The sequence below is a fragment of the Gekko japonicus genome, unplaced genomic scaffold (genome assembly GCF_001447785.1).
Source record: "Gekko japonicus isolate JY-2015 unplaced genomic scaffold, Gekko_japonicus_V1.1 scaffold324, whole genome shotgun sequence".
NCBI lineage: Eukaryota > Metazoa > Chordata > Lepidosauria > Squamata > Gekkonidae > Gekko > Gekko japonicus.
In genome coordinates, this window is record NW_015168056.1 from 378,684 (window position 1) to 402,082 (window position 23,399).

Sequence of the window (23,399 nt, forward strand, 5' to 3'; positions counted from 1 at the left end):
GGGGACGATGGCCGTGTGGGTTGGGTGGGAAAGCGTTGGACTTTACGTGATGTGGCTGGACACTGGTCCTCCGTGGAGTGTGCACGTCAGAGGGGACCCAAATTCGCAGGAGCTGCAACCCGCAAGCTAATTTTGAAGTCTTTCCGGGGGCCACATTAAATCCAGTGAAATAATAGGTTCAGGGAGGGAATTCTTTTTTTTTTTTTTTAAACCCTTTATATTTCAATTGTGCTTGAATATGTGCAGGGCTATTTTTGGGCATGAATGCACAGGAACAGAGTTCCGGCTAGCTCCTGAGTTGGCCACGCCCAGCAGGAACTCATTAGCATAACAGGCCACACCTAACAGCAGAAACTCATTAGGATTGGCTTCATTAGGCGTGTGTGGCCTAACATACAAAGGAGTTCCTGCTACAAAAAAGGCCCTGGGTTTTGACAACAAACAAGGTAAACAGAATAAGAAGGGAAAGGTAGGTGTGGCTGGATGACCACAATTCTGGTAACATGGGGGTGTGGCCTAATACGCTAATGAGTTCCTGCTGTTGGGTGTGGCCTATTATGCTAATGAGTTCCTGCTGGGCTTTTTCTACAAAAAAAGCCCTGAATATGTGAATGATAACAAAAGCAAACAAAGGCCCAAGAACAAACGTGTCAAACTAACTTGACGGTAGCAACCAAATGATGGAGAGGGTAGTTGTAATAGGTGCATTGATTGACAATTGGGCATAAATGGGCCTTGCCTTGGAAGCATACAGCAAATTCAGTATCCTAATAAATTATAAAAGGAGGGAATTCTCAGTGCAAGTTAGCTTGTGGAACTCATTGCAGCTGGTTGCAGACTGTTAGACTGATTCACGGAGGAGAAGTCCATCGAACGCCGTTAGCTTTGCTGTCTAGTTAGAACCTCAGTTCCCAGAGCAGTATATCTGAGTGCCAGAAGCTGGGGACGAAAACAGCCCTTGCCTTCACGCTTTCACTTGTGGATTTTCTGGAGGCATCTGATTGTCTGCTGTTGTAAAAAGAATAGAGGGATCTTTGGCCCTGGCCCAGTAAGCCGTCAGTCAGCGCTTGCTGCTGGTTTATCGAGGGGCTTTTGTGAAGCAGGTGGTTTTATTTAAATTGGGATTTATTTCGTAGACTTGCTTCCTAGGGCTGTCGTGGTTTCTAGCTTAGATTCCTCAGGGTTTGGCAAGGTCTATAACGGAATGAGCTGGTAAGGACTCTGATCGATTGTCCAGCTAAACAGCAAATCGCTCGGTGGTGCTAGTTTTAACTGGAGATGCCGGGGATGGAATACCAGCCCTTCTCACGCTCTGCCTCTGAGCTTGGGAGCCCTCCGTTGCTCCTTTTAGGGATCATGGAGGACAAGGGGTCATTTGGTAGAAAAAGAGGCGCAGGAGCTCATTAGCACAACTCATTAGCACAACTCATTTGCATAGGCCACGCCCCCTGACATCACCGGAAGTGTGTCAGAAGGCAACACCCACCGCTCAGGCTCCACTGGACTGTTTTGGATTGCTGGCTATTGTGTGGGGGAGGAACGTGCAGATCTGTCCTTGCAGAGGAGGGAGAGCTTGTACCTGAATAAAACTTGGTCTTAAAGGTGCCACTGGACTGTTTTGGACTGGGGGGCCGGGGGGGGAGCAGAGGCGGGCTCTGCAACTTACCTGGATGCTTCTTGCTCTAACTGAGGGCTGCTGGGAGCAGGGGTTGGTGCTTGTTGCATGTGCCCGCCCCCCTGGGCTCTTTACTGCCGGAGCTCCGCTCCTGTGCGCTCCTGCAGGAAAGGACCCCTGATGGAGGAGAAGGACTGGGGGGGGGGGCGTTAGAAGCAGTGCCGGTAATGACCATCGCCTCTCCTTCAGTCTTTGATCAGGAGCAGCGGGAAGCTCATCCTCTTAGACAAGCTGCTGACCAGGCTGCGGGAGAGAGGGAACCGGGTCCTGATCTTCTCCCAGATGGTGAGGATGCTGGACATCTTGGCCGAATACCTGGCCATCAAGCACTACCCTTTCCAGGTGAGGACGGAGGGGTGTGTGGATGGGAAACCCCCCCCCCCTTGGCCTACCGAATGGCTTCATCCTTGCACGGTGATCGAAGTTCAGCTAAAGGCAGGAATGGGGGGGCCTGCCTCTGTGTAGCGACCCTGGACTTCGTTGGTGGTCTCCTGTCCAAGGACTAACCGGGGCCGACCTTTAGGCTTGCTTAGTCCCCCCGGGGGGGCGGGGAAACCCCCGCCACAGAGGCCCGTTCCCCACCGCGGCGGATCGGGCCCCGGGGGGAACCCCACCCCGACGTGCACGTCACCCGGAAGTGATGCAACCACGCCGGGCACGCTGGGGGCGGGGGCATGGTCATCCGAGGGAAAACTCTATGGTTTTCCCTCGGATGGTCGTGGCCCCGCCCCCAGCGTGCCCGGCATGGTCGCGTCACTTCCGGGTGATGTGGTTGCGGCGTGTGCGCGCGCTCCAGGACTGAGACGGGAGTCCCCCGCTTCAGCAACAGGTAGGACTTGGCAACCCTACCGACCTTGCTTAGCTTTCGAGATCTAACAAGCCCAGTCTAGTCTGGGCTGTTCGGGCTGCTACGCCTATGTTATCTTTTTCAAAAGAAAGAAAAGACAAGCCTCCAGTCCTTCAGGCAGAGCCTGGCTCTCAGCCTGTAATGGGAGCTGCGCTGTCACCTGGTACACGGCGACGCTGGCCAGGCGGTGTCTCTGGCAGCCAGCAGGGTTATTTTTAATCGGCTTGTTATTTTTAAAGTGCTGACTTGCTCCAAGCTGTAGGGGGGGTGCCGGAGTTGCCGGTGGAGCGCCTGGGGTTCTGGGGCAGAGGGGCGACAGCTTTGCAAGGTGCGTGTCTCTTGTTCACTCCCTGCTTTTAAATCCCCTGTTCACCTTTTGCAGCGCTTGGACGGCTCGATCAAAGGTGAGATCCGAAAGCAGGCGCTGGATCACTTCAACGCCGACGGCTCGGAGGTACGGGATCCGGCTGCGAAAGGCCGGTGGAGAGAAAGCAGCACTGGGGGGGGGGGGGGGGGGCGGGGGTGGGGGGGGGCTTCGGGGAGGCTTTGGAGGCTAAGGTGTCCCTATCTGGCACGAGAGAGAGAGAGAGAGAAAGAGAGAGGGGCATTTTGGGAAATGTTTTTTGGGTCTGGAGGGCTTGAGGCCTAGAGCAGAAGAACAGGAACGAAGAACTCCCTAAGCTCGGTCCCTTCCTTACCGTTTGACCTGGCGGAAGCCCCTCAATCGCTTTGGGGGCTTCAGCAACGTCCCGTCCACTGGCAGGGCGGGTACTTTCTGTCAGCGGCACGAAAACTGCTTGTATGAATTATTTAGGGTGGAAATGCAACTGGACACTGGAAAAGTGAGACTGGCACAGAGGGCACCAAGGAAGGTCCTCCCCCCCCCCCCCCCGGCTCTCACGCTGTGGCCCACAGCTGTTGGCACAGAACCACTCTTGCTAGGTTTGCCTGCGGGCAATGCTCCCTCTAAGCTGTGGAGTCTTGCGAGCGGAAATTCAACTTTGCGAGCTACTGGCATTAGAGCTGCGAACGAGCGATTCGGGTGCTGCATAAATCAGTTTGCTCTGGAGCCATCCCTTCCTGAGCTAAGAGGAAAATGTGTGAGCCAGAGGCTAAAAAACTGTGAGCTCACAATAACTCAGCTGAGAGGGAGGAGGAGATTGGATTTATACCCCGCCCTTCACTACCCAAAGGAGTCTCAGAGCGGCTTACAATCTCCTTCCCTTCCCCTCCCCACAAATGACACCTGTGAGGTAGGCGGGGCTGAGAGAGCTCTGACAGAAACTGCTCTTTTTCAAGGACAGCTCTTGTCAGAACTATGGCTTGCCCAAGGTCATCCAGCCAGGCGCAAGTGGAGGAGTGGGGAATCAAACCCGGTTCTCCCAGATTAGAGTCCGCACACTTAACCACTTCCCCAAACTGGCTCTCACTGCCTGCAGCAGAACTGCGCTGAACAAGTACCTTCCTAAACCTCAGAAGCTTATTGAAGGACAAAGTTCGAGTCCAGTGGCACCTTTAAGACCATCAAAGTTTTATTGAAGGTATAAGCGTTTGTGTGCGTGCACACTTCTTCAGATACGTCGAAGAAATGCCCGTGCGCACAAAAGCTTATTCCCAGAAATGAACTTTGTTGGTCCTTAAAGGTGCCACTGGACTCAGACTTCATTTCACTGCTTCAGACCAACACGGCTACCCCTCCTGAATCTAAGCTTATTGAAGTCGGCGGACTTAGAAGGATGCAACTTTGCTCAGGATCGCAGGGCTAGGGAACGAATGACCAAGTCCCTGGTGCAAATCTCACCTCTTCCCTTGAACCCGCTGGGCCAGCTGTCTCCCTGAGCCTCATTCTCTTTCTCCTTCCTTTGCAGTCTTGCAATGGAGTGGCCTGACGTACACACTGATTACTGTGTTAAGCTTTCAAACGCTCTGAGCAACCTTGGAAACCGATCTGAAAGAGTTTCTGGTCGTCAAAACAGTTTTAATAGCATCCCCGTCTAAAGAAGGATCCGCTCCTTTCCTTTTCAAATAAAAGCTCTTTTTTTCCTGGTAGCTTGGGAAGGAGTCTCGCTTTGTGCAGGGGATTCAGAGGAATTATTTTGCATCTGCTGCAAAGCGCTGCATGAGTTGTTTGCAAAAAAAACCCCAGCAGGATCAGCTTCCACTCTCGGGCAGGCCAAAAGCCAGGAAGAACCTTGTTCAAGCGTCCCTTTCTTACCTGTTCATGACGGCATGCGCAGAACGTCTGAATAATAATAATATCAGGATGCTGTATCTGAGCTATATACAGTGGCTTTTATTTACAGTTATTTACACAGTCCTTTCCACCATGCGGTATCCCAGGTTCATAGAACTGACCGACAAGGTGCTTCGCAATACACTCTTCCACTGGTGTGGAACACTTGCCTCTGGACTACATTACATATATACAGTACTTGCACCAATCAGAGTCATTTTGCCAACTCATGGTGACATAGTTAATTAGCTGATGCAACCTAGTGCAACTTGCATCTGGTGACCCTGTCACATGACAGTCTTACCTGTCACCCAGATCAGTTTAATCTGACATGTGTGCATCATTGGCTGTCATCTTGCATACATATAATACAATATGCCAACACGCCTCCCAAGATACAGCCTATACAAATGATAGTTTACTTTTTAACACTTTAAATCTATTTACAGGTACACACTTTGTAAATAAATCAGCCAGGTTATCCTCAGAATTACAGTACTGAATGTTAATAAAATTTGTACACACAGCAACCCTTACATTCTGATACCTGATTGTGATGTGTTTACTTCTGGTTTTTACCCCTTGATTTTTAGCCAACTGAGCAGCTGCCAAGCTGTCACAAAAAACCTTGATAGGTAAATCACACTTTATGCAAAAGTCTTTTAATAATTGGTGAAACCATTCCAACTGAATAATCACATCACTTATAGCGGAGAATTCCGATTCACAGGAACTTAATGAAATATGTGCCTGTTTGATTGATTTCCATCCCACCAGGGCACCTAATACAGAAATTGTGAACCCTGTGGTCGACCTTGAATCCGGCCTTTCCCCCCAACTTGCATCACTGAAGGCTGACAGACCGTCTGTTTGTGCATCCACCTTTAGCACTAATTTTTCACTTGCTGTGCCCTTAAGGTACCGGAGCACTCTTTTTGCTGCAACCCAGTCTCTTTGATAAGGACATTGACATTGTTGACACAACCAATGCACAGCTATAGAGATATCTGGCCTTGTGCAGCATGACAAATACAGTAGAGACCCAACCAACGATTGATATAACTGTTTGTGAGGAAACATTTCTCCCTGCTCCTCTTTTAGGTAGTTTACTGTTACAGGCGTCTCAGTAACGTGAGCTTCACTCATGCCAAACCTTTCAATGAGCTGCAAGATCTTTTGCTCTTGGCAAAGAGTGTAATTACCTTGTTCATTCTTGCTTATCTGTACACCCAGATAACTCTGTATTTCGCCCAGATCCTTCATGTTAAACACTGATCTTAATGTTTCTGTAAACCAGTCCAATTGTTGTTGTGACGTGTACAATAAACAAAGGTCATCTACATAATAAAAGAGCCAGTAAAGCTGTCCTTTTAACTCTTTGCTGTATAAACATGGATCAGCTATACTCTGTTTGAAACCTTTATTTACCAGAGCATTATGAAGACATCGTCCCCATTCAAACGCGCTCTGCTTTAACCCGTAAAGAGCTTTGTTTAACCTTAGAACAGATGTATCAGACCCTGAATGAAACCCAGGTATCTGTTCCATGTAAATTTCCTCTTTCAAAGGAGCATTCAAGTACGCGGTTTCAATATCAAAGTGTCTCACTCTCATCCCCTTTGCTGCAGCCGCAGCCAGAGCAACCCTTATTGTTTCATTTCTGACCGTGCTTTGAAAAGTTTCATCATAATCTTGATATTGCCTCTGATCAAAGCCTTTACCGACCAGACGTGCTTTGTAGAGCACCTCACCATTCGGCTTGTGTTTTAACTTGTAGAGCCATCGACACCCAATTGCCTTCCGTTCCCTAGGCAACTCAGTGGGAGTAAATACCTCGTGTGCTCTGAGAGACTGATACTCAGTTTGCATTGCTGCTTCCCAAGCCTGGCGTTCGGTAGCTGCTAGAGATAACACTTCAGTGTATGTTTCAGGTACCTTTACAAATACATTATTTATACCATATCTCTGAGGTGGTATTCCCTTAGTAATTCTTGTAGACACTCTGGGTATTTGTGGAGAACCTGAACCAGTATCAGAGACTTGCGGTGCTGCTTCGGCACCTTCCTGCTTCACCTCTGTTCCCCCTGTACTGTCAGTAATTGGTAACATGATCTGCTGGGGAGTTTCATTAGCATGAATGTGTGACCAGTTGGCATTCTCGCAAAAATTTGCAGACCTGCTGAATACCAACATGTTGTGAGCGTTCACAAAACGATATGCTTTCATTCCAGTTTGATAACCAATGAAAGTTAATTTTTGTGCCCTGGGACCTCCCTTTCTTCTTTGCTTTAAAGGTATGTTCACCCATGCCTTTGACCCAAAAATTCTTAGGTGCTTCAAAGAAGGATTTTTACCATAGAGAGCCCTATAGGGAATGTCTTCAATTGTTCTACACCAAACTCTGTTGACATTGTAGGTGGCACATCTCAAGCACTCTGCCCAAAAGGACTTTGGTAAACCAGAATCTAATAACATAGAGTGCATCACCGTTTGTATAATTCCTGCTCGTCTTTCCACAATGCTATTTTCCTGAGGACAGGCTGTATTAGCCACTCTGTGTTCAATACCTTGTGCCTTTAACCATTTTTGCAAATCAGTAGCCATAAATTCACCTCCAAAATCAGTTTGAAGCTGCTGAATTTCTGTTCCTAACTGTTTTTGCACCTTTTTTGCCCATGTCTTAATTAATTCACATACCTCTGATTTCCTCTGCATAGGAAATGACCAACAGTACCTGCTGTGGTCGTCAACAATCAAAAGCCCATATCGTTTACCCGATAAGCTATTTTGATAGGGTCCTATTACGTCGGCGTGTACTAGGGCCAATACTTTATCTGTGGACCTTTGACTAGCCTTAGCTACTGGGTGTGTGCGTGATTTACTCTGCTTGCATATATCACAGTCTAAGTACATTTGGCATTTCTTTAACCTATCATGCCCTAGACATGCAAACGTTTTCTCTAATGTTGAGAATGACATGTGCCCCAGCCTTCTATGGTACATGTGGATACATTCATCATGCAATGCTTGATTGCTAATTACAGTTTTCACTTGCCCTGGAACGTTATCAAGAATATATACACCATTCTCCACTTTGCCAGTGGCAAGGACCTTATCTGCCTTCTGTATCACACATTGCTGTTCAGTAAATGTTACCCTGAACCCAGCTTTAGTTAATTCACCGATGCTTAATAAGTTGTGTTGGAGGCTAGGAACGCATAACACATTTTCAAAAGCATGATTCAAACAATGAAAATAAATTGTTCCTTGCACATTTGCTGATGCTGGTGCACCATCAGCCAAACTCACGTGTGCTGGACTAGCTGGCTGAGAGTCAGTCAGCAAGCTTGCGTCCCTTGTGAAATTCTGGGATGCGCCAGAGTCCAGGACCCATTTGTCCCTTTCAGAAGACCCTGACGCTGTCACCAATGTTGCTTGATGGGTGGCCACATGTTGAGGCTTGACACCGCCTCCGTCCTTGAGAACGTTGGTGGCCCTTTCTTTCTTCCGCGGGCAAAATCTTTTGATGTGGCCGGTTTCATTGCACAAAAAACATCTGCGTGCCTTCACGTGTAGAAGCGAAGATGCTTTCTCATCCTGTCGCTGACTCGTATGCTGCAGGCTGGCTAAACACCTGCTTTGGTTGGCTTGCTTCCCAGAATAGCTGGCTTGCTTCCCGGAGTAGCTGGCTGCCGTCCCGGACCTGCTGGCGTTGTTCCCAGGATGGCCGTTTGCCAACTCCCTCTGCCGGCCCCTCTGTTCGGCTTGAAGCAATCTTCCGGTCACATAATCAATTGAAAGATCCTCGGGCTTTACCCCTTCTAGAGCTGCCAGGGTCGGCTCAAAGGATTCAGGCAAAGAGCACAAAATTGTGTAGACCTGGTCTTCTTGAGAGATTTGTTTGCCCCTCTCAGTAAGAAGTTGAAAGCACTCATTTAAAGAGTCTAAGTGCCCTCTTAAATCATCTCCTTCTGCCATAACAGTCCTGTACAATCTCCTCAGGAGGGTAATTATTGAGCCTGAGGTTTTTTGTACATAAATATTTGCCAGAGCGTCCCATGCCTGCTTTGCCGAGGTCTTCCCAAATAGATAAACCAGCTGTGAGTCCGATACACTCAAGACTATAAAAGCCAGTGCCTTGTCTATTTGTATTTTCTCCTCTGGCGTGGGAGCCGCTGGGGGGGCTGAAACAAATGTCCACAGCCCTTCCTTTACAAGGAAGTGCTGCATCTTCATAGCCCACACTGTATAATTGGTGTAACTCAGCTTTTCAACAAACACGGCTGTTGGAGCCAAAGCCATGCTGATAAGCTCACCGGTTCCACTTGGTATCTGCTGCTGGACGGCGTCCTCTGTCTCTCCCGCCTCCTCCGAGCCGGACTGGGACGAGCTGTCGTCCGTGGACTGTGTTACTGCCTGGAAGACGTCCTCTTCCTCCTCCGAAGACATGCACGCTGTAGCTCACCAATTTGGACCTGGCAAACTTCCTCAGCTCAGTGCAGCCTTCTCCAACTGTACTCCAGCTCAGTAGCGCACCTCTGGGCCCATAACCCTGACGGCATGCGCAGAACGTCTGAATAATAATGATATCAGGATGCTGTATCTGAGCTATATACAGTGGCTTTTATTTACAGTTATTTACACAGTCCTTTCCACCATGCGGTATCCCAGGTTCATAGAACTGACCGACAAGGTGCTTCGCAATACACTCTTCCACTGGTGTGGAACACTTGCCTCTGGACTACATTACATATATACAGTACTTGCACCAATCAGAGTCATTTTGCCAACTCATGGTGACATAGTTAATTAGCTGATGCAACCTAGTGCAACTTGCATCTGGTGACCCTGTCACATGACAGTCTTACCTGTCACCCAGATCAGTTTAATCTGACATGTGTGCATCATTGGCTGTCATCTTGCATACATATAATACAATATGCCAACAGTTCAGCCCCTTGCTGTTCCAGTCTTGATGCCGTATGCGACATCCAGAACGTAATCCACTTAATACCTTGTATTGGGACCAGCCAGATGACATGAAACACTGTACAAGTTTTCAGTTCTCCAGAACTCTTCTTCATCCCGAATATACCCATCCTAAGCGTCTGTGGTCCAGAGCACATGGAGTTCCCCTTGTTCTGTAGCTGGAGTTGCCAACTCCAGATGGGGAAATTCTTGGAGATTTGGGGAGGCAGAGCCTCGGCAGTGGGAGGACCCAGCAAGGATGTGGTGCCATAGAGTTCACCCTCCAGAGCTGCCATTTCCTCCAGGGCAACAGATCTTTGTAGTCTGGAGAACAGGCTTAACTCCAGGAGATCAAGTGTAACTCCTGGAGGTTGGCAACTCGGTGTGCAGCCCAGATCAACAGTGTACCCAATCCACAGTCCTAAGTAGACGGTCTCTGAGTTGGCACCTGAAAGCTTTGGGTCTCATTCTTGCTTTGCTGATCGGCCTCCCTGGTTCATGGTTCTGCAGCCAGGCCTGTAGCTACGGCGGGGCGTTTGGGGGCTCTGCCCCCTCAAATGTGAGGCATGCCCCATAACAGCTGCTGCCCCTCTTCCCCGTCCTGTGACATTAAAGGGGCCCTCTAGCTGATCGGCAGGGGCACGGGGCCCGCTGATCAGCCGGAGGGCCCTTCAGATCTTTGCAGCTGCCCCCTCCTTCCCCTCCTCCAAGATTTAAAGGGCCCTCCAGCTGATCAAGGAGCTGTGGTGGCTCAAGTGGTTAAGACGCTGCACTGCAGGCTGTGGAAGGTCGGTAGTTCAGCAGTTCGAGACCCGCGTGTGCCGCATGACGGAGTGAGCTCCCGTCTCTAGTTCCAGCTCCTGCCAACCTAGCAGTTCGAAAGCAAGAAATTGCAAGTAGATAAATAGGTACCACTTCGGTGGGAAGGTAACAGCGTTCCGTGCACCTCGGTGTTTAGTCATGCCGGCCACATGATTACGGAAACGTCTTCGGACACCGCTGGCTCTTCGGCTTTGAAACGGAGATGAGCACTGCAACCCTAGAGTCGGATTCGACTGGCTTTCGAGCAAGGGACACCTTTTCCTTTACCTTTTACCAGCTGATCAGCAGGCCCTTTAAATCTTGCAGGAGGTGAGGGAGAGGGGTGGCTGCTGGCTGCATGCCTTCCCTGAACCCCAAGGGGGAGATAAGGCGTGGGCAGCCCCCGCTAGTTCAAGCTCAAGTTAGCCTTCATTGGCATAAATTGTTGATACAGGTTGCACAGTTTAAAAACACACCTATAAAAATATTATGTCTCTAGATTGTACAATTTAAGAGTAGATTAGAAACACACCTATAAAAATACTATGTCTCTAGGATCCTTTGGCGCAGCTTTAAAGCAGAGTGGAGAAACTTGGCCACCTTCTCAGTGATGTCATAGCAGAGGTCATTCAGAAGTCTGTGTGCCGCCTTAAGTGCATCAGGGCAATCCATTGTGCTGCTCAAAGTAGAATGTAAATAGATCCACGTACAGGTGACCACGCAAAAGGGCACGAGTAATTGACTCAACACATTTTTCTTTGCGGGGGCAGTCTCTGGCAGAGTGAGAGATCTTGTTGAATCTGCAATATAAAATGGCGGAAGGCAGGGCTTTTTGGGGGCAGGAACGCACAGGAACGGAGTTCCGGCTGGCTCCCAAGTTGGCCACGCCCAGCAGGAACTCATTACCATAATAGGCCACACCCAACAGCAGAATTAGGATTGGCTACATTAGGGGGCGTGTGGCCTAACATGCAAAGGAGTCCCTGCTACAAAAAAAGGCCCTGGGTTTTGACAACAAACAAGGTAAACAGAATAAGAAGCAAAAGGTGGGTGTGGCTGGATGAGCACACTTCTGGTAACATGGGGGTGCGGCCTAATTGCTAATGAGCTGTGCTGTCAGGGGTGTGGCCCAATATGCTAATGAGTTCCTGATGTTGGGTGTGGCTTATTATGCTAATGAGTTCCTGCTGGGCTTTTTCTACAAAAAGAGCCCTGGCGGAAGGCATGGCATTGCATCTGGCCAGAGTAAACGGGCAGCCCCTGCTAGAAAAACAGCATTTAAAAGGGTCCCTGCCGCCCTCCACTCCCACAAAACTTCCCCATGCTCCACCCACCCAAAATTTCTGGCGACGGGGCTGTCTGCAGCACGACTGACGTGTGACCTTTCCCTCCCACGCTCAGGATTTCTGCTTCCTGCTCTCCACACGAGCCGGAGGACTGGGGATTAATTTGGCCTCTGCGGACACCGTGGTGATCTTTGACTCCGACTGGAACCCCCAGAATGACTTGCAGGCCCAGGCTCGGGCTCACCGGATCGGGCAGAAGAAGCAGGTGAGGAGAGCAGTTTGCGTCAGACACAGCTCCCCGCACAGATGTCTCTCTCTGCAGCCGCATCTAGCCGCGGCTTTAAGCCAGTCGCGTTTTGACTCTGTGACAGGGAGACAGGCCTGAAGCAGTGGGTTGAGTAGACCTCAGGGGAATTTTCATTTGCTCCGTTGATTGACTTCATTTATACCCCGTCTTCCTGCCCAGTGGGGAATCAAGGCGCTTACCTTATTCTCTCCTCCTTCGTTTTATCCTCACAACAGCCCTGTTTGGTTGGTCAGGCTGAGAGTGTGTGATGGGCCCAAGGTCACCCTGCAAGCTTACATGGCAGAGTGTGGATTTGAACGTGGTCCTCCCAGGTCCTAGGCTGACACTCTAACCACTGCACTACGCTAGAGCAGGGGGTGGCCAAACTTTCACACCTATTGTGCGGCTCCTGGTAGGGCAACCGGGGAAGCTAAATATCATTAGCAAACAAATATCGTAGGACAAATGTCATTATCAATATCTGCTTTTACCGCTTTTGATATTGTGTCCAGATCACGGTAGTTCCGCTCTGCCTCTGCTATGGTCAGGCCTCACCTGGAGTCCTGTGTCCAGTTTTGGGCACCACATTTTAGGAAGGATGTTGACAAGCTCGAGCGTGTCCAGAAGAGGGCAACCGGGATGGTGAGAGGGTTGGAATCCAAGCATTATGAGGAAAGGCTGAAAGAGTTGGGTATGTTTAGCCTGGGAAAGAGAAGGCTTAGAGGGGACATGATTGCAGTCTTCAAATATTGGAAGGGCTGTCATGTAGAAGATGGAGCGGATCTATAATATAAAGCAAACCTGCATATTTCCCAGTTCATGCCTTGCAGCTCTCAAGCATCTGACGTTTATTCTATGTGGCTCTTACGTTAAGCAAGTTGCGCTAGAGGCTGGACCCTGGCCCACCTTAACTGGGCCTTTTGACTAGTGGATGAATGTGTTGCGAGGTTTTGTGTCTGATTCTTACATTCTAGATGGCACTGATGTTTGAATTTGTTCCCCCCCCCCCCGCCAATCTCTTACTTAGAGGTTGAGATAATTATACCTTAACAACGGCCTCTGAGCAAGGATCCGGAAAATCACCACGGGGCCCTGTACGGAGGAAGCTGTTTTGCAGAAAAATCTGAGACATTAAAAAGACAAACAAGCATTGTGGTCTTTTTAAAAAACCATAGTGGTGTTTTGGGGGGAAAAAATCCTGAATTCATAGAAACACAGGATGCCACCAAGATTGATTCCCTACTGGGCAGGAAGGTGGGGTATAAATGAAGTATTGTTTCTTTATTTATTTCATCTATACATTGCTTTTCTTTCCAGTGGGGAATACATCATTCCTCTCTCCTCTTTATCCTCCCAACATCCCCGTGAGGTAGATTAGGCTGAGAAAGTGCGACTTAAGTCACCAGTGAGCTTCCATGGCACGAATGGGGGGATTCGAGCCTGGCTCTCCCGGATACTAGTCCGACACTCTGAACCCCTACACCACACTGGCTCCCCTCTTGTGAGGCGCTGGTGGTTGTTGAGTTGCTGGGCAACCCCCGGTAAACAGTGCCGAGGGTTCCGCGCATCAGTTAGTCTCCCGGTGAGAGAGGCGGTAAAGCTGTAGTGGGAGAGGAGAGGGAGCAGGACAGATAAAAAAGGAAAGCTGAAAATGGAAGAGGGGGAGAACGAGAAGGTAGTTGGGCGAGGGAGGGGTTTGGGGCAGAGTCTGCCAGAGAGGGGAGAAACAGGAAGAGGTGGGAGGGAGAGAAAGGAAGGCGAGAGGCTGATGACACTGGAGGGGTGGGACGGGGAGAGAGAAATGAGATTCCCACTCTAGCATCTTCCCACCTAGGAGACCTTGTGGGTCCACCACTCATTCTGTTCCGTCTTGGGCAATGTTCCCTCTAAGCTGCGGAGTCTTGTGAGCAAAAGGTCTACTTGGAGAGCTCCTGGCATCAAAGTTGTGAGCGAGCGATTTGGCTGCTGCATCAATTCGTTTGCTCTGGAGCCTCCTCCTTCCTGAGCGAAGACAAACAATGTGTGAGCCAGAGGCTAAAAAACTGTGAGCTAGCTCACACTAACTCAGCTTAGAGGGAACACTGGTCTTGGGTAGAATTTCGGATTTGGGGCTTACAAAAGGGCCTGTAAGCCGGGATTTTTCTGGTGGTGGGGCATATTTTTTTTCCTTGCAGAGCAGAGACAGCATCAGATAAAGAATTAAGATGAACATGAATCGCAGCTCTTCAAACCTGAATCGTATTCCATTCCCCTCTGGTCAGCTGTTAGGTAAAAGGTAAAGGTAAAGGTTCCCTTGCTCGAAAGCCAGTCGAATCCGACTCTAGGGTTGCGGTGCTCATCTCCGTTTCCCAGCCTAAGAGCCAGCGCTGTCCGAAGACATTTCCATGGTCATGTGGCCGGCATGACTAAACACCAAGGCGCACGGAAAGCTGTTACCTTCCCACCGAAGCGGTACCTATTTATCTACTTGCAATTTCTTGCTTTCAAACTGCTATTTGTCAAGGAGTGAAACTGACCAGAAGCGGCAGGGCAGCTTTCCTTTCCTTCCCCAGCTTCCCGGCTGGTGCTGCTGCAGGAGGCTGGGGAAGGGAAGGAAAGCTGCCCTGCCGCTTCTGGTCAGTTTCACTCCTTGACAAATAGCAGTTTGAAAGCAAGAAATTGCAAGTAGATAAATAGGTACCGCTTCGGTGGGAAGGTAACAGCTTTCCGTGCGCCTTGGTGTTTAGTCATGCCGGCCACATGACCATGGAAATGTCTTCGGACAGCGCTGGCTCTTAGGCTGGGAAACGGAGATGAGCACCGCAACCCTAGAGCGCCAGGATGTAATGCTACGCGTCGCTCTGGCAACAGGGCTGTTTGGAGTCCTGTTGCCAGAGCGATGCGTAGCGTCACATCCTGGCGACGGCGGTGCAACGCGTATCGCTGTCCCCTACGGCAGGGATCCTGTGAAGACGCACGGATCCCCCGCCGCGGCTTGGCAGCCCTATCTCTGATGGTGAGTCTGAGTTAGAACTTCCTTTTTTGCTTCAAAGTCTGAGAGTTTCTTCCCTGCCTCTATGGAAAGAGAACTGCACAGATGAAAGGGGAGGCCCATTCTTTTGGGAGGCAAAAGAGTCGTGTAGGGGGTCCCTCTGAAGAATCCAGTTGCCCTTGGGAGGGCAGTGTAGCTCTGTAGCAGAGCCCTTACTTTGAGTGTTGAAGGTTAAAAAGATCTCCCGCAGCTGGGGAAGATCTCTCTTTGACGGAGAGCCGTTGGCCAGTCAGAGCCATGTGTTGTGTGGACGAACATTCCGACTTAGTACCTGGCCGATGTCTTTGTTCCTGAGGTTGGTGTCTGCTCCTCCTCAACAGGTGAACATCTATCGCTTGGTGACAAAGGGGACAGTGGAGGAGGAGATCATCGAGAGAGCCAAGAAGAAGATGGTGCTGGACCACCTTGTGATACAGCGCATGGACACCACAGGCCGGACTGTCTTGGACAACAGCTCTGGCCGATCCAAGTAAGAAGAGGGACCGGGGGCTGGCTGTACCACTTCGAGGCACACCACCTTAAAGCAACGCTTTGCGAGTTTCCCTTTTTATTTCTGTAATCGCAGCTCGAACCCTTTCAACAAAGAGGAGCTGACGGCCATCTTGAAGTTTGGAGCGGAAGACCTCTTCAAGGAAGTGGAAGGGGAAGAATCAGAACCACAGGTGGGCCTTCCTCTAAGTAGGATGCAAGGGATTTATGTCTTCACAAAATCTCTCTCCTGCTTTTCTGACCCGTCGGGGCCACCACAGCAGCTAACAGAAACAGCATTACAAAAACAGATGCACAAAACCAATCAAAACCAAAACTAAAAAACACAGAAACGACAGTTAAAACAAGACAGGAAGGAGAGGTCTACTGAGGGAATGATAGATGACACAAAAAGTCTTCACCTGCTAGTGGAAGACAGTGATAGACCAGGACAGACACATATTCTGGGGAGGGAGTTTCATAATTTCGGGGCCACGACTGAGAAGTTGCCATGTATGTATCTTCAAAAGGTGGGGTTAACAGAAGCAGGGCTTCAGAAATTTACTGTGTGGATCAAGTAGGTTTGTATGGGAATTGGTGGTCCTCAAGATATGCTGGTTCCAAATCGTATAGGGCCATTGGCTGTGTCTCTCTTCTTATGTGTTACCAGGCAGAGAAACCTCATCCCATGTGAGCTTCAAGTCCAGTGAGGAGGCTGCCTGCTGGATCTCTGCATGAGTCCCTGCTCTGGCCTTTTCTTCTTTTAGTCTGCTCACCAGAGCAGTGACTCATGCTGAAACAGGGGGATTGAGCTCAACAGAGCATGGATAATTTTTCCTTGTGCAACCTAGAAGTAAATCTTTGGGGGCACAGGAGGGCAGTGAGCTGGATCCAGTGCAATGTTTCCACACGTGTAAGTACTTCAGTTGGTGGAGCGTGATGGTCTTCGCTTTCCCCCCTCTTGCGGCAGTCCTGAATGCCTTCTGAAGGACCCCCAGGAACAGGATTTTAGGAGGCATTTTGGGATGCATTGGGGGGGGGGGGGACAAGAAAGTTGCACTCTGTGGAAAGGCATCTCTGGATCCAACCCAATGTGTTTCCATTTTTAATTAAGGAGGGGAGGGTGCCTTAGCTTTTAGATGCTTGGGGGACTTTGAACACGAACACACACACACACAAACACACACACACTTTCTCTGTGTGTGTGTCTCTCTCTCTGTCTCTGTCTCTCTCTGTCTCTGTCTCTCTCTGTCTCTGTCTCTCTCTGTCTCTGTCTCTGTCTCTCTCTCTCTCTCTCTCTGTCTCTGACTCTCTCTGTCTCTGACTCTCTCTGTCTCTGTCTGTCTGTCTCCTGGTCCAGTAACTTTGAAGCATATTGGCTCTTCTCCAGAGTTCTGCCTGGCCTGGGTGGTTGGGAAGTTGAGTACTACAGATTTCTGACCCCTCGTCCCTTTTTGGGCGACGTTTCTCTCTGATCTCCCGTCCCATGCTTTCAGGAAATGGACATAGATGAAATCTTGCGCCTGGCTGAAACGCACGAGAATGAAGTGTCCACAAGCGCGACGGATGAACTTCTCTCACAGTTCAAGGTATAGCCCCGTGGGCAGGGGGAAATTATATTTCTAGGAGCAGAGCGTGGAAAGGGAGCAATTGTTAAGGGCGTGGAGGGATTTGGATCGTAGGGTAGCCGCTCGCTCAGGTGCCTTTTAGAACTGATTTTAGACAAATACAGAGAGGATGATTTGGTTGGTTGCTGCTAGCTGTGAAAGATTAAAACGTTTGGTAGTCGTTATTACCAGGTACTGGGGAGAAAGGGGTGGGAAATCGGCATGGTATGTAGCCCAGTCTTGGAAGCTAAGCAGGTTTGGTACTTGGAAGGGAGACCACCGAGAAAGGCTCTGCAGAGGAAGGCCATGGCCAACCACCTCTGCTTCTCACGTATTTATTTATTTATTTTTACATTTGTATCCCGTCCTCCCCAGTGGGCTCAGGGCGACTAACAGGGGCAAGGTCGTTAGCCTTGCCATAGATAAAAACATATAAAACATAATAAAAAGATCCAACACTAAAACCACAGTACTCTATCCAGTTACTAGTATCCTAAATCCAAGATGGTATCCCTGCAGTTCCAGATGGTGCTCCCATGGTGTGCACGTCCAGTGGCGACGGCTTATCAGATCTTCTGTAATTTCTAGGTTCTTCCTCGGGCCCCGTCGATGCATCCATTAAGATGTCTTGACGGTGATGGTATAGTAGGGCGGCGGCTCCTACTCAAAGGCCTGGCGGAAGAGCTCCGTCTTGCAGGCCCTGCGGAACTGCCCAAGGTCCCGCAGGGCCCGCTTCTCCCCCGGGAGCTTATTCCACCAGGTAGGAGCCACCACCGAAAAGGCCCTGGCCCTGGTCACAGCTAGTTTGGCATCTTTGGGGCCCGGGTTGACCAACAGATTTTGGGCCCCCGACCGTAGTGCTCTTGGGGGAACATGTGGGGCAAGGCGGTCCCTCAGGTAGGCTGGAATGCCCCTTGCTGGGGTTGCCAGAAGCCGGTTGCGACTTGGTGGGGCTTACATATATACTGGGGAGAGTCAGTCGCCACTCTGTGCCTTCTTTGTGAGCTTCCAGGGCTATTGCTGAAGATGGGGCGCTTTCGACTTCAGCCGGCAAAGCAGTTCTCTGGTTCTCTTTGCAAGCATGTCAGGCTCTGCACTCTCTTCCTAACCTCCCTTGCGAGGTTGTTGTGGGGATTGAGTGGCTTGGAGGGGGATGATAAAATAGCTGTAACGGCTAGAACTACTGATGTGTAATATAAAACCTGTTTATACGGTGTGCGTGGCATAAACCTGTGATGAAAATCCATAGATGCTGTCCACAAGCTTTCCAGAAATGTACATAGTTTGACAGCAGAGCTTGTTTAGCTGGAAGGAGGAAATTAAGCTATGGCTTGTTATTGTCGTTATGTCTGTAGTTGATTTGTTGCAGCCAGTTTGTACATCTTCTCTCTCCACCTCCTCTTTCCAGTTAATGGAGAGCTAGCAAATTTATGACTTTAACTGCAACATAGGGGTAGGTTAGGTTTCCCCAGGCTCGAAAGCCAGTCAGATCTGACTCTAGGGATGCGGTGCTCATCTCCGTTTCCAAGCCGAAGATCCAGCGCTGTCCAAAGATGTTTCCATGGTCATGTGGCTGGCATGACTAGACGCCGAGGCGCACGGAACGCTGTTACCTTCCCACTGAAACGGTACCTATTTATCTACTTGCAGTTTCTTGCTTTCAACATAAGGCCGTTTTATACTGAGCCAGACCCCTTCTGGCCTGGGGCTCTGATGGATCGTCTCATTATTTTTCATTTTACGAAATTTAAGTCCAGCCCTTTTGCCCTCACCAGGGCCACCAAGGCGGGTAACCAACAGACATAATCAAATCACAGTTTAAAACCAAACAACCTTCCCCACTAAAGCAATTTAAATCAGCGCTGAACTCCATGTAAAGACACAGAAACGGTGCTTAATACATGTCTTTTCAGGGTGTTGAAGTGTATGGTTTGCCACTGATCTAGGGCCCCTTCCTTTGTCTGTTCCTGTACCGGGTAGTCATTCCACAGAAAGGGGTCCTTTGGGTTTCCAATTTGGAAGTGCGCAAGGGATGTGCTTTTCTTGTGCTTTAAATATTGTCTGAGAGTTTTGGGTTGCTGACAGTCACTGGGAAAACGGGAGAGCCCATTCAGGTCTTTGGGACTCGTGTTCCGTTTCCCACTGGACTTGTCTGGCGGCCTTCTTTGAGCCTCAGTTTTTACAATCCGTTCCAAGGACTTTAGGAGCTGCGGTGGCTCAAGTGGTTAAGATGCTGAACTGCAGGCTGTGGAAGGTCGGTAGTTCAGCAGTTCAAGACCCGGGGTGCCGCATGATGGAGTGAGCTCCCGTCTCTAGTTCCAGCTCCTGCCAACCTAGCAGTTCGAAAGCAAGACATTGCAAGTAGATAAATAGGTACTGCTTCAGTGGGAAGGGGAACAGCGTTCCGTGCGCCTTGGTGTTTAGTCATGCTGGCCACATGACCACAGAAACGTCTTCGGACAGCGCTGGCTCTTCGGCTTGGAAACGGAGATGAGCACCGCAACCCTAGAGTCGGAATCGACTGGCTTTCGAGCAAGGGACACCTTTACCCTTTACCTAGGACTTTCTCCCCTTTCTTCCCCCGAGAGAAAGCCGCTTCTCACGTTTAAAAACGAGCAGCCAGACTGGCCCCCGAGAACAAAATGAGGGATGTTTTCCTTCCAGGTAGCCAACTTTTCAACCATGGAGGACGAAGAGGCAGAGCTGGAAGACAGATCGCAGAAGGACTGGGACGACATCATCCCCGAGGATCAGAGAAAGAAGGTGGAGGAGGAGGAGCGTCAAAAGGAACTGGAGGAGATCTACATGCTCCCCAGAATCCGCAGCTCGGCTAAAAAGGTATCCGCCAGGACCGTGCGTGCACTGCAGTGCCGTGGAAACACAGAAATGGTACCAAATGGGGTACCAGGTTTAGTTTTCCAAGAACGTCATCTTTTGCTCCAAGAACCCCCCCAAAACGAGTTTTCATCTTGTGTCTCACGTAGAAAGAAATTGGTTACAAAATTCCTCACTTAGGTTTCTGGCCCCTTCCGTCGCAGGCGGATGCTTGAAAGTGTTCCGATGGCAGCCGCTCAAGGCTCGGGTGCTGGAGGGGTGACTGAATACGCTTTCTGGTGTCCAGTGGAGCCTTCCTGGCCTCCATTTTATTTATTTATTTATTTTTATTTTGAGATTTCTATCCCGCCCTTCCAAGCGGCTCAGGGCGGCTAACAAGCGGCTAATGCCGGATTAAATAGATAAAATACAATAAAACAATGGCTGCGGTCACACGGCGCATTAGCCACACTACAGAGACGGAAGATAGGCGGATTTTCCGGGCGCGATCACACCGCAACATCTGGGAAGCGTAGAGCTCCCGTGGCGAACCCGAGGCTTCCCGCCGAAGATGCGGAGTTAAAAACTAATACCACCGAGGAACTAGTTTCCAGAAACCGCGGGGCAAGGGCTGGCGTCTGATCGCGATTCCGGTGGTGGCATCCGGCGCCACCCATGTCCCTTCACAAACAGGGTTTTTTCCCCCCCAAGTCTCCACAAGATGCGCACAAGCACCCAACGGTGCATGCGCACAAACAGAAAAGTGAAAGTGCCGTTTCGACTTTAAAAAAAAAATGACCCGTTGGTCGCGCCACGCAGCTTCTTTGCCGCGCTGTAGGATTGTCGTGTGATCGCCACCCTCGTTTACCTGCCGGCGCCAAGGGGAGGACCCGTGGTGTGCCGCTGGCATGTCTGATCGCGTAATCGCGGATCAAACTGCGCCGGGGCAATTAGCCACGCCTCCCCCGCGCGCACGATATCCAGCCCGTGTGAGCAGAGCCAATATTACATAGCCACAATAAAATTCATAAACAGTATTTAAGGTGCTCAGTTGTCCTGTATATAAATCCCCAAGATGGACAGTAATCCCAAATCGAAGGCCAGCTTTATTAAATAGCGAGGGCTCCAGCAGTGACGTTCTCCCCACTTCCGCCAGGCGACACATCCCCCCCCCCCATAATAGGGGTAGATGATGGAACAGTACCACGGTAGTGGAATAGTGGTGGCGGCGGTTCCTACTCAAAAGCCTGGTGGAAGAGCTCCGTCTTGCAGGCCCCGCAGAACTGCATAAGGTCCCGCAGGGCCCGGATCTCCTCCGGGAGCTCATTCCACCAGGTAGGAGCCGCCACCGAAAACGCCCTGGCCCTAGTTTGGGCAAACTTAACATCTTGGGGGCCTGACACTTCCAGGAGGTGGAGACTCCCCGATTGCTGTGGCTATCCAAAGAGAATAATGATAGAAAGTGTTAAGGGTGGAATAAATGATGGAAAGCAGGCAAAACTGTGGGCTTTTACAGGGCTCGTTTCATCCGCTGAAATTTAGGTCTTTTTCATAGAAATCTGGGTAATTTCGGTGCAGAATCTTCACTTTCTCTTTTTTTGGTAATGCACAGCTGGGCGTACTGGCAGTTTGGGTGGAGAGGAATATGATTGTCCCCATGCTTCTACACGCAGCTGCTGGTGTGACCTTGGGTCAGTCACAAGTTCAGTGTTGTTCTCTCGGGAGCAGTTCTCGAAAGAGCTCTCTGCCCCACCTACCTCACAGAGTGTCTGCTGTGGGGAAAGGATGGGAAGGCGATTGTAAGCCACTCTGAGACTCCTTCGGGTAGTGAAGGGCAGGGTATAAATCCAGTCTCCTCCTCCTCCTCCCTCAGGCCCAGGCGAATGACAGCGATTCGGACAGCGAGATGAAGAGAAAGCTGCAGAGATCCTCAGGATCTGAGAGCGAGACAGAGGACTCCGACGACGAGAAGAGGCCCAAGCGCCGAGGGCGGCCCCGGAGCGTTCGGAAGGATATGGTGGAAGGGTTCACGGACTCAGAAATCAGGAGGTTGGTGAGACACCTTTGGGTCCTGAAGGGCGGGGTATAAATCCAATCTCTTCTCTCTTCTTCTAAACCCAAACAGGCCCTACAGGTACCAGTCAGCATGTGGCCATAATTTGATATCAGTTGATTTATCCCACAATCTCAGGCAGGTTACCACCCTCTGTTGTCCCTTTTGTTTCTTAAGAACATAAGAGATGCCAATGTTGGATCAGGCCAAAGCCCCATCCAGTCCAACACTCTGTGTCACATAGTGGCCAGAAATACCAGGGGCCATCAGGAGGTCCACCAGTGGGGCCAGGATACTAGGAGCCCTCCCGCTGTTGCCCCCCCCCAAGCACCAAGAAGACAGAGCATCCCTTGCCCCAGACTGAGAGTTCCTATCTATACCTTGTGACTAATAGCCACTGATGGACCTCTGCTCCATATGCCTATCCAGTTCCCTTTTGAAGCCGTCCATGCTTGTAGCCGCCACCACCTCCTGTGGCAGTGAATTCCATGTGTGAATCACTCTTTGGGTGAAGAAGTACTTCCTTTTATCCGTTCTAACACAACCGCTCAGCAATTTCATGGAGTGCCCACGAGTTCTTGTATTGTGAGAAAGGGAGAAAAGTACCTCTTTCTCTACCTGCTCTTCTAGGGCTAGAATAGAATAGAATAGAATAGAATAGAATAGAGTAGAGTAGAGTAGAGTAGAGTAGAGTATAATATAGTATAATATAATATAGTATAGTATAGTATAGTATAGTATAGTATAGTATAGTATAGTATAATAAATATAATGTAATATAATATAATATAATATAATATAATATAATATAATATAAAATAAAATAAAATATGGTAAATGAAAGCAATGAAATTAACAACAGCAGTCTACCTGCTAATGCAGCTGTAGAATACAGGGCGGAATAAACAGCAAAAAACTATGTTAAAACGTAGATTTGACGTCCAGCAGGAAAAGGGACTGGGGGGGGGAGGGGAGTCAGCAAGCAAGCAAATAAGTCTTAACCAGGCACCAGAAAGATACTAATTTTAGTGTCAGATAAGGCTGGTCCTTGCTTGGAGTGCCAAAAGGGATTGGCCCCATTCTCCTGCATTGCCTTTTGGTTCAGCCACGTGGATTTAGGAGTGTTCCATTGGCCTGGTCAAGCTGGGATGCGGGATGTGACATCTCTGATAGACTGTTTTGTTTTTTGTTCCCTCAGGTTTATCAAGGCCTATAAGAAGTTCGGAGTTCCCCTGGAACGGTACGTGCAGTTAGATTTGTTCCCCTGAGAACCAGTCTGCTGACTTAGGCCCCGGTCACACGTGCCCGAAAACACGTGCCCCGGGGGGGG

At 49.7% G+C, this 23,399-nt stretch overlaps 1 protein-coding gene across 1 annotated transcript in view; it reads left to right on the forward strand.

The window, feature by feature from the left end:
* Positions 1-23,399, forward strand: part of CHD2 (chromodomain helicase DNA binding protein 2) — a 112,767-nt gene that overhangs the window by 64,333 nt on the left and 25,035 nt on the right. The window contains 9 exon segments of the mRNA XM_015414497.1: positions 1,865-2,017; positions 2,905-2,976; positions 11,926-12,075; positions 15,448-15,596; positions 15,693-15,789; positions 17,092-17,184; positions 19,867-20,040; positions 21,890-22,065; positions 23,268-23,309. Of these exon segments, the coding sequence (XP_015269983.1) occupies positions 1,865-2,017; positions 2,905-2,976; positions 11,926-12,075; positions 15,448-15,596; positions 15,693-15,789; positions 17,092-17,184; positions 19,867-20,040; positions 21,890-22,065; positions 23,268-23,309 (1,106 nt within the window).